This window comes from Limulus polyphemus, unplaced genomic scaffold (assembly GCF_000517525.1).
Source record: "Limulus polyphemus unplaced genomic scaffold, Limulus_polyphemus-2.1.2 Scaffold885, whole genome shotgun sequence".
NCBI classification, from domain to species: Eukaryota; Metazoa; Arthropoda; class Merostomata; order Xiphosura; family Limulidae; genus Limulus; species Limulus polyphemus.
This window is the reverse complement of record NW_013666495.1, coordinates 70,123-85,143: the sequence shown is the minus strand read 5'-3', so window position 1 is coordinate 85,143 and position 15,021 is coordinate 70,123. Positions and strand designations below refer to the sequence as shown.

General features: G+C 34.7%; 1 protein-coding gene across 4 annotated transcripts in view; it reads right to left on the bottom strand.

Annotated features, from left to right (window-relative positions):
* The window catches only part of LOC106461038 (trafficking protein particle complex subunit 12-like), a 78,564-nt gene that overhangs the window by 29,982 nt on the left and 33,561 nt on the right, over positions 1–15,021 (bottom strand). For all 4 annotated transcript variants that reach the window (XM_013920822.2, XM_013920821.2, XM_013920823.2 and 1 more), the window contains exons 6-7: positions 2,580–2,718; positions 1,458–1,570 (exon numbers count right to left, since the gene is read on the bottom strand). In XM_013920822.2, the coding sequence (XP_013776276.1) occupies positions 1,458–1,570; positions 2,580–2,718 (252 nt within the window). The remainder of the gene's footprint in view (positions 1–1,457; positions 1,571–2,579; positions 2,719–15,021) is intronic.

Below are 15,021 nucleotides of genomic sequence, written 5' to 3'. Positions count from 1 at the left end.
CTTACTGAATAATTTGCTGAAAAAAATACTGATCTATACATTTCAAATCTAAATTTTCACCATTTAATGCCAGGTAACTCAGCTAGTTAATTAATAAAAGAAACTATTTCATTTTTCCAATAATTTTATCTTAAAAATACCAGGAGAGAAAATAATGAAACAATTAAAAAACTTAAAGAACTATAAGAAATCTATGCTAATATTGTAATCTATATTTTCAATGTTTTAATCTAGATATTAGCTACAGGGAGCTGTTACGAGTGACTACGGAAAATGTTTACAGAAGAGTAATGCAAGGTTAAAACTTTTTAATTATCTATGTATGCAACTGTGCATTATTTAAATGAAGTTAGTCAGTATCTATACGTTTAAAAAAAATTTAGTTTTACATAAACTTGTTCTGTTATACACCAAAGTTACAAATTTTATTTGGGTAAACCACCAAAAAATTATGGCATTTCTTCAAATTGCCTGAAATCATTTCAGCTAAGTCACATTAGAAGGGTAAGAAAGCAGTCATTATTAACAAAAAGGGCTACTTATGCATAATATGAAATATTTTTACATCCCCTCAAGCCAAGTGAGTACATATAAGTAAATAAAATGAGAAAAGGGTTCTAGAAGGTTTACAAGCCAACCACAGAAAAGATAAAAATGTCAGTATAATGCTGTTTTCTGCAACATATAAATAAAAACCATGTTATATGGCTAATATAAGCCTAACTGTCTTTTTATTGTTTGCTGTTAAGCACAAAACTACACAATGAACAATTATGCTATGTTCACCATAGGTATCAAAATGTGATTTTTAGCATTATAATCTTTCAAAAAATATTGAAATTCATGATTTCTTATATTTGATTCCAATCCCCCCCTTTTGAAGATAATGATACTATTGTGCCCATTTTTTTATGTTTTATTGCCAATGTGATAATCAACTGATGAATCTCTGATTCAGCTGGTATGCCGAATCGATTGGGATATCTTTGAACAAGTTCTTCCCTCATCCAACCTGGACACATGGTTTAGCTTAATCTCCTAACTTAAACCCTCACATTTACAACAACAGCTAAAACATTTCAAGCATGTTTCATTGATACATTATTTTACTTTATATTTACAAGTTAACTTCTCCACGTTGGCTCTCACAGTGTCAGGTCAGGTCAAGTCCAATGATCTAGACTTCACAAATAATGCAGTCTTCTTTTTGTCTAATCAAAACAGTTCTAGAATGACTTTTTTTTTATCCACATCAAGATGCTGGACTGGCTGGTGTGGTAGGTGTTAAATTAAAAGTTTAAAATTAGTTGTAAATTAACATCTTGTATTAAAAAATCCTTATATTATTATCATCATGGTTATTAATACAATATCTGCATATATTTGCCCTGACTTATAAATAAGAATCTTTTTTACACCAAGTTTTATGAAATATTACAAGTTGCAATTTCAAATACCTTCTGTACAGTTCCAAGAATCTTATACAACTTATCCAAAGCCACCTGGTGGTTTCCTTGATACTGAGGAAGTTCAGCAAGTAGAACACGAAAAGCAAATGGAACCATTGAACCTGATGTGAAATAAGCATGGCTGATCAAAATACACTGAAAATGTTCTTTAACTTGATGTTTTCCTAAAATGTTCTTTAATTTGATGTTTTTATACCCTTGAGTACAAAAATGCTTGGTTTAAGAATATATATAATTAACAAGATAAAGAACATTCATAACAAAGTAATAAAATAATGAGTTCAAAGTAGAATAACTAGTTTACCTGAAAGTCCAATCAGAATTGTTAAATGCTAAAAAAACTAAGAAAACAGAACTTTAACAAGCTACCTCTTGAGAAGTTGTAGCTCTTGCAACTGGCTTGTAAATATTTCACCACGAGAGAAAATAAATCAGCAAATCATAACGTTATACTTAGAATAATAAATACAGTGTTAACTATACTAGAAGGAATCTTTCCTTCATTTTTCCAATAATTTTATCTTAAAAATACCAGAACAGAAAATAATGAAACAATTAAAAAAACTTAAAGAACTATAAAAAAAAATCTATGCTAATATTGTAAGCTATATTTTCAATGTTTTGATCTAGATATTAGCTACAGGGAGCTGTTAACAATGATGATGTAATGAACAAGAGACTGTGAAATATCAAGAAACAAGGATACAGATATAAATATGAGTAAACAGTTAAAATGCTAGTTATTTATTAAACAGTTTTCAGTTCATTCAGTGATCAACATGCAAGTGATGCATTCAGGTCAGTGTTGATTAACATGTACATTCAGTTACTTGATCAGGAAACTGTGCAAGTACATTTACATTAGTTTTAGTATCTTTAGCAAGCATATTTCTGTTGAAAGTGAAAATGTTGTTTGTGAATTTAGGCCTACAACTGTGTACAAGTGAAAATAGCCTGTAGCAAACATTAGAAAAAAAAAAAAAATTGCTATTGTTGTATGGACTTGACTTCAAACTATTTTTACCAAATAATTTAAAAGAATACACATAACGAAAGAATATATTACAGTGCTAATAATACCTCAATCAAACTTATAGATCAATGACTCACCTTTTCTTCCCCTGTAAGTGTCAGGATAAAACTGATAATAAAGGTCTGGGTTATCTAGGTCACCAAAAGCTTCAGCTTCCACTTCAGCAAAAGCAAACTTTCGAAGCTTGACAAACAATGCCATTCTTGTAAACCACAACTAAACAAAAATATATTACTTCAAAATCTCACATTGTACACTAACTTTTATAGCAGTGATCCATGTATGTTTGTATGTCAAAAAAGTGTAAATAAACCTTCTGTTATTTAATTTGAAAAATGCACATATACAGTAATATTTGTTATTTAAAGTTATATATTACTGAAAATAATCACAGAAACACAGGAGATATATATACAAGAGTCACTAAACAATAAGTAATTGTAAATAGATGGTCAGCTTATCATTAGTACAATACATTATTACAGAAAATACAAAAGAAAAAAGCCAGTTTGTTATATTCTGCACTAGTATTTTGAATTTACTTTAAATGGAGAAGTAAACATCATTTTTATGCTACTACAAGTTTATCACTACATAATTGTAAAATAAAGTTCCAAATGTACTGTGTTACTTCCCACAGTTCAGTTAAGTTGTCTGGTTGCTGTTTCACCTCATTTTCTGGAAAAACTAAATAACATTGACATCAGGACTTTGAACAAGTGAAGCCAGGGTTTCAAGTATAAATAGGCTTCTTTTTCATTTCAGGTAATGTTTCACCATTAATCATGTGTAAATCTTCAACATAACTGGCTGGGATGAAGTCCACATTTTGTTGGTCTGTCACTATACTTCACTATAAATGTTCTACATTTACTATGATACCATTTTCCTTTCTGCCATGAAACAAACTGTCTTTGATTGTTGCCAGAAAGTATGAATTTGACACATCAGTAACGAATATTCTCCATAAGCTTTGATCAACCTATTGTTTGAATTCTGATGCCCATTTAGCCTTTTGATTTTTCATTTTTCAACCCAGTTGTTTTGGAGCAGCTATATCTTGCTGAAACCACTTCATGTTAATGTACACACATATCTTATTGATCTGGAGGTAACATTCACACCAATACTTACAGTTAAGTTACTAACAATATCTCTACCAGATTGTCAAATATACCCAAATTATTAATAACACTTTGGAAGAATTTGAGCTTTCTACGTAGATAGCTTCTATTATTAACAGTACTGTATTGCTAAAATGGCCCACACTTTATCTCTACAAGTATAAGAAAACCTTGCCATCAGGCAGCTGGTTTGATAGCATTTACCAAGTTTCCTATTAAACCATATAATTTATGACATGTTCAGGATTTTATAGCTTACAATTAGGAGTTTTTTCTTTAACATGAGATCATGTGAATGGATAAAATAATCTAATACCATTCATGATTTAGTTTAAATTAGTTTGAATAACTGGCCAAAATTTAATGGTAAATGGCTTAAGAAGTTTGTCAGTTGTAACACAAGTTCCTGTGATATAATGACAATTGAACATAACATAATTTAATGGTAAATGGCTTAAGAAGACTGTCAATAGTAACACAAGTTCGTGTGATATAATGACAATTGAACATAACAATTTAATGGTTAAATGGCTTAAGAAGACTGTCAATAGTAACACAAGTTCCTGTGATATAATGACAATTGAACATAACATAATTTAATGGTAAGTGACTTAAGAAGACTGTCAGTTATAACACAAGTTCCTGTGATGTAATGACAATTGAACATAACACGTGAAGAGGTGCTATACCTAGGAACCATAAAATGTTTGTAATAAACACAAGGAGAAACACTTCACATCTTAGTCTATGTGATATTGAATATTTTTTTTCTTAGTTTGTAAAATATATTTCCCCAAAGGCTAACTGGGTCAGTGCAGAGGAAAAACTGCATTATTCATTTTATTTCATATTTTTTAACATTTCATCTTTCACTTAGACTGATTCAGAAAAGGCTTTAGAAATTTGCAGATCAATCTTTAAATATTAAGAAATGTTTTTTTTTCTATACAACAGACTTATGTTGTTCACCAAAACTTTGGCAAGTTTCATAAAGATACACTTAGTAAATTTAGAGTTATAATATGTATAGTTTCGTAACTCCAAGGTTGGTCAACTTAACCAACATTGTTATTTATGATTAAACAAATATATCAAAATTGAGAATGATGCCAGTTGTGTTGTTAATTTTGGTTCATATAAAAGAAAGCATATTATATATATGTAGAGGACTTCTATACAGCAGTCTGTTTAGGCAGCAGCAAAGCTATTTTACATCACAGCTGCTACTTGGAGCACCGTGGTTAACCTGATTACACTTTTTAGTATGAATGGACCACCTTAGCAGCATAAGTCTTTAATTCCAAACAATTTCTACTGAAAGATGAACATTTGTCTCAACCTGTTTCATGGTGTTGACTTCACGAGTCAAAACGTTTTATTTCTACATATTTATCAAGTGACACTTCTATCCTAGGCACCAAAGTCCATTCACCATACTGCTGTTGGGAATAGTGTGGCTGGCTATATTTTTTGTTGGCATTACAATAATGTGGCAATGTTTGACTGACAGCCAGGTCACAACATAAACTATTAACATGCATTGCAATTCACTTTACTACAAAAGAGGAGAGCAATCCTATATTTACATTTTGTATAGATTTTATTAATTGTTTTCCTAATTATTTAAGATAATTTGGATGTAAGTAGCTATAAACTGTAAATAAAACCGAAAATGCAATAATATTTTGCTTTTAATAAATCTTAAAACTGTACATTTGAAATATGAAAAAATGATTATGTATTTGTTAGAAGTTAAGCACAAAGTGAATAATAAAAAAGTAAGCCATTATACTCTTTTTAGTTTTTCTTCAAAATTTGTTTGTTTGTTTCAAAATTTTCACGTAAAGCTACACAACGGGCTATTAGGACATAGCCATTCTTAATTTTTAACTGATAGGTAAGAGAGAGGGCAGTTAGTCAACAGCATTCAACACCAACACTTGGATTACTTATGTCTGATCAAATAGTAGGATTTGACCATCATTCTAGTAGCTAGCCTGTTTCCAAAGTAAAAATCACACTTGTGCAGAAATAGGTCACGATGCACAAACTCCTGGATTCACAATCTGAGCAAGTTGATCATGAGGCCACGTACAGCCCCCAAATTTGGATAATAGAACTTGAGATACATATTTGCAAAACTTGTTTAAAGATGGCAATAGTAAATTTTAAAGAATATTGTATATCTAATAAAATAGCCTCACTTTGGTTACTTCCCTGTCTCAGAAAAAAAAAGCACATGTTTACACTAACAATGTTAATTTACACTATGTGCATTACAAAACTCTTCTATTTTTTTGTTTCATTATACAACATCGTGTAGAAAATGGTGTATTTCCTAAACTTATTATAAATTGTTCGATTTTAACGCAAAATTCTGAGAAACATCCACTTAAAGGAGTCTAATTAAGTATTCTTACAAAGAAAAAAAGGCTACTTTCAGTTGCTGTATGCAAAAAAATTAAATTCTTTGAAAGTATTTTTTCACAAAGGTTTATCTGTGAAGTTTTAAAGGTTTAACAAATCAGTTTAAATAAAAGATCATTCTTATGCTAAGAAGAAAAATTACTTTTTTCACATTACATTACACTTTCATAACCTCTAGAATCTCCTGAATGAATATCAAAACTGTCTTTTTTTTAACTTTACATTTTATCTCTTATCTAACCTAACAATAACTTGAGAAGTCATCAATTTAGAGTGAAAGGAAAAGTTGGAAAATATTAAATCAAACAAACAATACCATCTCATCCTCTTCATTGACTGCAGTATTTATCAATGAGTTCCAAATTACTTATCTTAACAATTTCCACATCTTTTCCCCCATTAATTATATGGTTTTATTGCCCTATTTTGTTTCTGCTGTAGTAGAATATAAAGCAATATAAAAAGTAATAAATCAAGTGAGAGCCCCTTAACTGTTCCTGTAGAGCTAACACAGATAACATGTAATCTAGTGCCATATTTCACATCAGCAATAGTTATTGTAATTTTAGAAATTTTCATTTTACTGAAGTTTTGTTAGGCTACAGGGAGAAGTTTATAATTTTTACTTTTGTTAAATGAAAGATAACAGTAAAAAATATATACATAAAAACAAGTACTTCTAGTACTCATTGCATATTTGAGCTGCTTGCTTGTTTGTTTGTTTTGAATTTTGTGCAAAGCTACACGAGAGCTATCTGTGCTAGCCATCCCTAATTTAGCAGTGCAAGACTAGAGGGAAAGCAGCTAGTCATCACCACCCACCGCCAACTCTTGGGCTACTCTTTTACCAACAAATGGTGGGATTGACCGTCACATTATAACGCCCCCCACGAGAAATGTCCATGGTGCAGAGAATGGTATTTGGAGGTAGTTTTCCATTGTTGTTAATGTCAGAGATAATGTTAAAAAAATGGGTTGTGTCTTTAATATATGATGTCAAACATGGAGGGATATCTTTGATGTGATGATCAACGTAAACAGATAAGTTCTCGGTGGGCATACCGCAGTTAGAAATAATAGGACAACCGGGATTGTTAGGTTTGTGTATCTTTGGTAACATGTAAAAGCGACCTGGAACTGGGTGTTTAGGTGAAAGGAACTGTAATGTTTCACGACTTATGTGTTGGTTTTTCTGTAAGCTATATAGCTTGTCTTCAATTATTTTAACAAATTCCGGGGTGGGGTCCAAATCTACTTTCTTATAGTAGTTTATGTCATTAAGTTGTTGATAAGCTTTGTTAATATAGTCGGATTTGTCCTGAATGACAATGGTGCCGCCCTTATCAGCTTGTTTAATAATAATGTCATTGTCATGTTTCAGTGAAATTAGAGCAGCATGTTCATTGTAGGAGAGATTATTCCATACTTTTAAGTCAGAGTTAATGGCTTGAATTACTTCATTCTCAATTGCAGTAATAAAGCTCTCTAAGTGTGGTTCTCTGTTGACTGGGGATGACCAGGTGGATTTTTCTTTAAACTGTGTACCGATATCATTTGCTTTAGTGGTTTTATTGTGGAAAAATTCCTGAAGTTTTAATCTGCGTGCAAATTCTTGAAGGTCTGAAATAACTTCAAAATTATCTATCTTCTTTGGGGTAGGAGAAAAGTTGAGACCTTTACTGAGAAGGTTGTGTTGAGTTTCAGTTAGTGTTTTAGAGGACAGATTTATGACATTGGAAGTGTCTCTCAGACAAGGAAGTAGCTGAATTGGATGAGTCAGGAGTAGAGCTTATTTTATGAGACAACTCAATGTGCAAGTTTGTATTATTTGAGTTATTGGTCAACGATTCATAGGTAGCATCAATAGGGACTTGTTTAAAGTTATTATTTCATTGTGAACAGACGATAAGATTTTGGCGAGATAATCCTTTACTTTTGTGTGAAAGATCATGATGTGTTTGTTCCTTGTTGTTTATCACGCAATTTTCGAAAGCCCTTTTTTGTTAATAAAAACATCAAGTTTATTTTGTTCAATAGTAGAAATTGTGTTCTCAGAATTTATTTTTCTCTATCAGCCAAAAGTTTCATACATAATAAAAATTAATAATAATTTTTGTTTTTTTCTCTCTACAAACGAATTCTCCCTTCCGAGAGACTAATGGCTTGAGTTGAGATTGGCTGGTCACCAGATTCAACTCAACTGGGACTTCCGGTTTACATGACGTCACACGTCCTACTATATATTGCATTGCGCAGGCTAAAGGTCACCCTTTGTTCTCCTGAAGAAGAACAGTCAACTATTCAAAAGCACTCGAGTTTTGGGTCTTATTTTAAATCTATTATGTTTTACTAATGATAGTCCATGAATGGCAGTGCAGCATAGTACAGTAATACCATCCAGTCAGCCTCTAGGTGGTCTTATGGAATGCCTCACTCCAACAGATCCTGTTGAAACCTAGATAAAGTATATTGAATTAGTAGTTGCTAGTGTGAAATTAGTTTGATAAAAGCACACCTGCCTGGGCAACACTCGCCACAGAGAGAGATCCTCTGAAAACAAGGTAAGGGACCCTGAAAGGTAGCAATGAAAATAATCACCCCTTTGCATAATCTAACGAAAGTGCTCAAGACAGCTCCAGGGGGTAGTTGAAAACCCTCATGTGAAGATACTGCCAGATCATGCAAATAATGGGAGATAAAATTATTGGGGGAGGTCCACAAACCAGTCAACACAATGTCCTCCAACACGCAATTCACCCGGGCTGCTAAGGACATAGAAATGTGATGGAGCTGATTAGACACGACTCTCAGAAAATTCCTCGCCTTCGAAGATACCCCAGTATAAGCGATATGGATCAATTTTGAGCCTACCTGTCAATGTAACTGGGGAGAAATACTGGGAAACTGAATGATCCCAGTGAATAAAACATCATTATCTAACATCTCTAAAGGCATTAGTGTGGGCAATAAAATCTTCAAGACCCTTACTGGACATAACAATGATCAAAATCTGATCAGTCATAGAAGTGAGAAATAGTGATCAGATGAATCAGTGAAAAGGCTTTATCCCTTTTCCTGGCTGACAGTGTCTTAGGTAAGAACTGGTCTGAGGATGTAGGTAGAATGATAAAGTATCCTGTGCACAATCAGCTCAAACCATTCCGATCGGTGACATCTGTAGGTATGCAGCAATGAAAAATAAACCTTCAGTTAAAGGTGATGCATGGCATATGAGACTTAGGTTACAAACAGGTGTTGGGAAAGGGCATGTAATGTAATCTTAATATAACATTTAGGTAACTGGAATGGTCATTTGGGACCAAGGACCCCAAAGCGACTTAAGGAATCTGGAGAGTGCTGAGGACTCAAAGAATTTTTGTATCAAGTATTGAATGGTAGTTGATAAGGCCGCCTCATACAGGTTGACTGTGGAAGATGCAAAACCCTTGTCAAATAGCCAGGTCAAAAAACGAGTTATGGTTGTCACTTCTGATCGAAGTGGGTTCAACCTCCTCTCAATACACCATTGATGATATGTGTGCCATTTCCATTGATAAATGTCCATTGCGGGACTAAGCAAAGACTGACAGATATATGGAAACCTGAAAACTAAACCCAGATGCAATGCAAAGGACTGCATAACCTCCATACCTGAAGTCTGAGCTTCTGGATAGCTGGGTGTACCATGTCAGATCATGGCTGCCTCCACAAAGAGCAAGTGAAAGAGGTGGGCACTCCTGAAGGTACTGCAGAAGCAGAAACCAGGTTGTAACTGCCAAACTGGTGCTATCAACAGGACCTGACAATGGGTTGAAACAAATCATAGTTAATACCTTGGGTAACATATGAAGTGGAGGAAAAGCCTTGAGTTGTTATACTCTCTTGTTCTAACGGAATACATCCATTGCCAAAGCCCAAAAGTTAGGTACTGTAGACCAAATTGCCAGTAGTTTGGTGTTCCTATGAGTGGCCAACCCACCAATCATCAGTGTTTCAAAATGAAAGCTAATCCAACAGAATCTTGTGATGCAATATTTATTCTGTTGGGAAAATCTGTTTGGGTTGAGACAATTGATCTGCTAATGCAGTCACCATCCGTGAAACATAGCAAGCTAGTAGGGTGATATGATACGAGTGGTCCCAAGAAAGGAAGTCCAACGTTTGAAAACAGCCCTGGAACAAGTGCCTCTTTGACTGGAAATGCAAGACACTATTCTGGAATTGTTGGAGTGAAGCCTAATGATTTTCCCCTTAATAAGTCCAGACCATGAGGGATTGCCTTTTGAAGAGCAAAGACTAAAACCTTGTGTAGGAAAGCCTCATCCTCTGTGCATAGACCCTGGAATTCTTGCCTGTTAGGATAGGAACATAATCCCTGAAGCGAGGCATTCATGAAGAGATGGTTCTCTGGATGAGTTGGTGGCAGAGGAACCCATATCTTAGTAGTGTCCTGCTTTAACAACCCCTCAAGATCAAAGAATGATCCTGAATAAGGAAACTAGGGAATCAATGCTTATGATCTCTTGTTCACATAAAGACCATTGAAAGGATTACTTGTACACTCATCCCAGAGGCATGAAGGATTCGAACAATGTCCACATTCCCAAAAGAGAAAAACATCCATTCAGTGAGAGTAGAAGAGGTGAGTAAGAGTCTGGCTTCCTGTTCCATAGTGTGGAGCCAGATGGGAGTTGGCTGAGCCTAAATGAGATACATGATAAAAAAAATACTCAGACTGATGACATACTGAATTGGAGCAAGAACAGATGTCTCAGCTCTGAGAATGAAGCCTGTCTTGGTTGTATTTGAAAGTAGAATCCGGGTGTGATGTACTGACAGTTGACAAGATGGTGCCAGCAGTAACCAGTCATCCATGTGCACAATGCTAGGAAATGGAGGTGATGAGAAAAAGTTCATACAATTCAGCAGAACCCATGTGATGCTAATGCTCGTTCAAAGTGCAGTACCTGACCCTTGTGCACAAAAAACATCAATAGTTGTGGAACGCCACAATTATGGCAATGTGCACAAAGGAGCCAACTACACCGAATTTTGACATCCATAATCCTTGTAAAAAATGCTAACTCAGATTGAGAAATGAGTCCCTTGTGAACCTTGGAAAATCTAGGCATTGATACAGATGAGAAAGATTGATGACTGGACACCAATCTCTTGTCTTTGGGAAATGGAAATAAAACCCCAGAAGAACTAGCACAACTCTCACTACTCCCAGACCAAGCAAGCTCTGATAGCCATAGAACTAAGTTCCAAAATCCGAGAATTTTCGGAAGACGGAAACCCTACAGGTTGGGTGGATAATGGTGGTGAAGATATGAACTGAATGACTAATCCTGACTCAAGGACTATGGATGCATGGTTAAGGTTACTACATGTCCAGAAATTCTTGGAGCTGAGCCCCAAAGGTATATGGCAGAACTCTTGGACATGGACAGAATCTATTCTGGGTACCAATGTACTGAGGGGCTGATGTTAGGGATCGGGACCTTTGAATAGGGGCAGAACTACGACCCCCCTGTAGGAGCCAATGAAAGTCGAGACGCCAGTGACAACAGGGATGAATGTAGAAGCTGACAATTGAACCAATGTATATGCTAACAATAGTTCCAGCTCTTTATCAATGAAGCTGGTGATCCTGAGAGTCTTCCAACAAAGTTTAGTTTTAGGAAAACAAAACATTGGATGGTAGAGTTGAAAGTCCATAGACTTACCATTGTGTCACCAGGTTAACTACAAAGTCTGCCTTACAACCACTAATTTCGAGGAGCAGATGTATTATTTGAGAGTCAGAATATTCTTCCACCTGGCAGTGGTAGGTTAAGTCACAAGTCACATAGTTCCCACAACAATAACAGATAGGGCATAACTGTCCCTTCACATAACTGAGCAGTAAATCTCCCTGCATGAACCACAATGTCCATGGATGGAGAGAAAACTAAATATTTGCTCCCAGACCATTTAGCCATCAAGTAAGGTGTAGGCTCAAAAGCAACTGGGCAAAGACCCAAAACATCACAATCTTCATTAAGCAACTGAAGAAAACTTATCCCAAAATGTTCTCCTTTATTATTTCTTTCAAAGACTGCTCCTATTAACTGAAGAAAGTGGTGTGTAAGCAGACAAATTGGAATGTAGAAAAAGAAAAGCATCCAACACATTGATCTTTGTCATCCATTATTAGGGAGACAGCATCCACTTCACAGTAGGAAAACCATTCATCTTGAATGGAGGGATGACAAGAAGTTATTCAAGAGTGATAGCTCTATGATACATCACCAATCTTCTGTCTTATTGGGAGACATATATAAAAGTGAAACCCCAGAAGGGTGTCAAAGACCATCGCATGATGTTCCTAATCTGGAGAGAAGATACAACAAGGAGGTGGAAAGGAGAAGAAGAAAGAGGAGGTTGAGAGTGAAAAATCAGGGTAAGTCTTTAAGAAATCATCTGTTTCACCCAATAGTCTTTTGAAAAATGAGTCAATTGGTGTACAAAGTGGGAGAACCAAGTTCCTCCTGCAACAGACCTGAGTGGGTGGCTCAAGAAACAAGTCACCTCCAATACTCACAATGTCCAGCCCTCCAAATGGGTGAGGCATCAGAAAGTAGCAAATGATGAAGTCAATGTTGAGACCCTAATGCCCAAGAAAAGGTGCAGTAAAGCAAGCAGAGATGATTGATGACAAGCTGCCTAAGTTGATGTTTACAATGCATAAGGCACTCTCCTAAACATTTCATTTTGAATGAAGAGTACCACATGTAGGGCCCCAAGATAAATTGTGGGAAGCAAACTCGAGATAGTAAGGCATCCCAACTAAGCAAAACCAAGAACAAAGAAACCAGGTTTAATGGGATGCTGGAGAATAAGAAGTTGAAGTCAAGGTGAAGAATAGGTAATTGCAATTTCCCCAGTGAAATTGTCAAGAATTGTGATGTAGACCTTCTGAAACAAGGGAAAGCGTGGACAGATAGTGAAGATGCTGAGCAAGTGAAAGATAAAAATGGGCAGAGTGATAGTAACAGAGAGATAATAAAGATCTCCAATTTGGAAGAAAATGCTAAAAATAAAGAAAAATCTCAACCATACATTATGGAATAAGAATCTCAAGGTCTGAGAAAATGTGGGAGCTGAGGGTTGGTACAAATTTGAGAAAAAAGTATTACTATGAACACTAAAATCAGGAGATGGGAAGAAAGAGAAGTTATTCAGATGAAGGATGCTTATGTGACAAGGTAGCCCAAGATTCAGAAAAAAGAATATCTGATACCTACGTAATCAAATCAGCAAAGGACAAAGGAGGGATTGCCAGATCTTCTTCTTGGAAAAAGGAACTAAAGCAAAAATAGGTGATGGGAACAGCTGGTCAAATACATCAAAAGTAAAAGAAGTAGGAGGTTGGAAATACTGGGTCCAAAATGAAGAGGGTAAAAAGGAACCAACTTAACTGTTGGGATGAAATTATAAGAAGGTAATTCGAACTGAACGCTAGGTTTCGGTTAATATGTATAGATCAGCAGATTGTCCATATGGTATTTCAATGCTAAAAATGTTTTTTTAATAGATGGTATACATTTAAATAGGGTAGTGGCTGGCTTGTTCGCAAGGGCTATTAACTTTACTGTAAGAATAGCTTTTTACCTAGGGCTAGACAGTGGTGAGAACCAGGATAAACTGTATGCAGAAAAAATTGTAGCAAAGGAACAAACTATAATACATAAAATAAATGACTTTATAGCACTAGTCAGAACTTAGGATTTTGACATGACAGAAGTAACTGAAACTTGGTTAACTGTAAACAATTTTAATGATTGAAATTTCTTCAGAGGTTATTTAGTAGGGATAGAGTACTGAAAAGAGGGAAGGAGTGGCTTTATATGTAAAATACAAGTTATATGCTGTTGAAGTTATCAAAGATAACAGTAAGGATATTGAATCTATTTTGGTTTCCTTTAGTGCAGTGTTTTCCAAAGTGTGAGAAATGCCCCCCTGAGGGTCACATACTGGTGCCTGTGGGGGGCATAGCCTTTTGGCAGGAGAGCCCAAAAATAATGACAGAAGAAACAGAAGAGTTCGAGACAACAATAAACTGAAAAACTATCACTTTGCTCTCAAAGTTTTTTTTTTTGCTCTCACATTTACTCATTCTTTACAAGGATTTTTTCATTTAAAAAAATTTATTTAAAACAGGTAAAGAAAATTTTGATTTTGCTGTTATAATATGCAAAAATTATTTTAATGTGAACTTTGCTGAGTTAGGGGTGCTGCTACTTAAAGTATGGAAAACACTGCATTAGTGGATATAGGGGGGGGGAGAAGTATTTTTAATGTGAATTTGTTACAGACCACAAGATGAAATTGATGAGAAGCACCACAGAGAGATTAAAATTTCAGTTATTAATGATGTCATAATTATGGAGAATCTTAATTTCAGGCACACAGATTAGGAAACGTTGGATTTAAACCACAGGATTTTCAGAAACCATTCAGGATGATTTGCTTCATCAATATGTCAAGAAACCTACTATAATGTTATTCTAGATTTTTTGTTAACAACTTCTAATATTGAAATGGTTGAGAGGGTGGAGATTGAGGAACATCTGAGTGCAAGTAATTATTGTTCAATTAGGTTTTATGCTTTACTGCATATGAAGATCAGGAATAATGATATCTTGGTTACAAATTAAAAAAACAATAGATTTTGAAGGAATGCAACAAGAATTAACTATTGTGAATTGGGCAACTGAATAAAATGGAGATACTGATCAAATGTGGAAAATCTTTTAAATAATGTTTTTATAGAAAGAAAAAAGGATGAGTGCAAGTAAAAATAACAAGTTGGCTCACAGAGAGTACAAGGAAAAAAATTAAAGAAAACCATTAAAAACTTAAGAAGTTTAAACTGACTGCTATTACAGGAGATGAAGTATTACAGAAGATCAAGAGAGTTGGT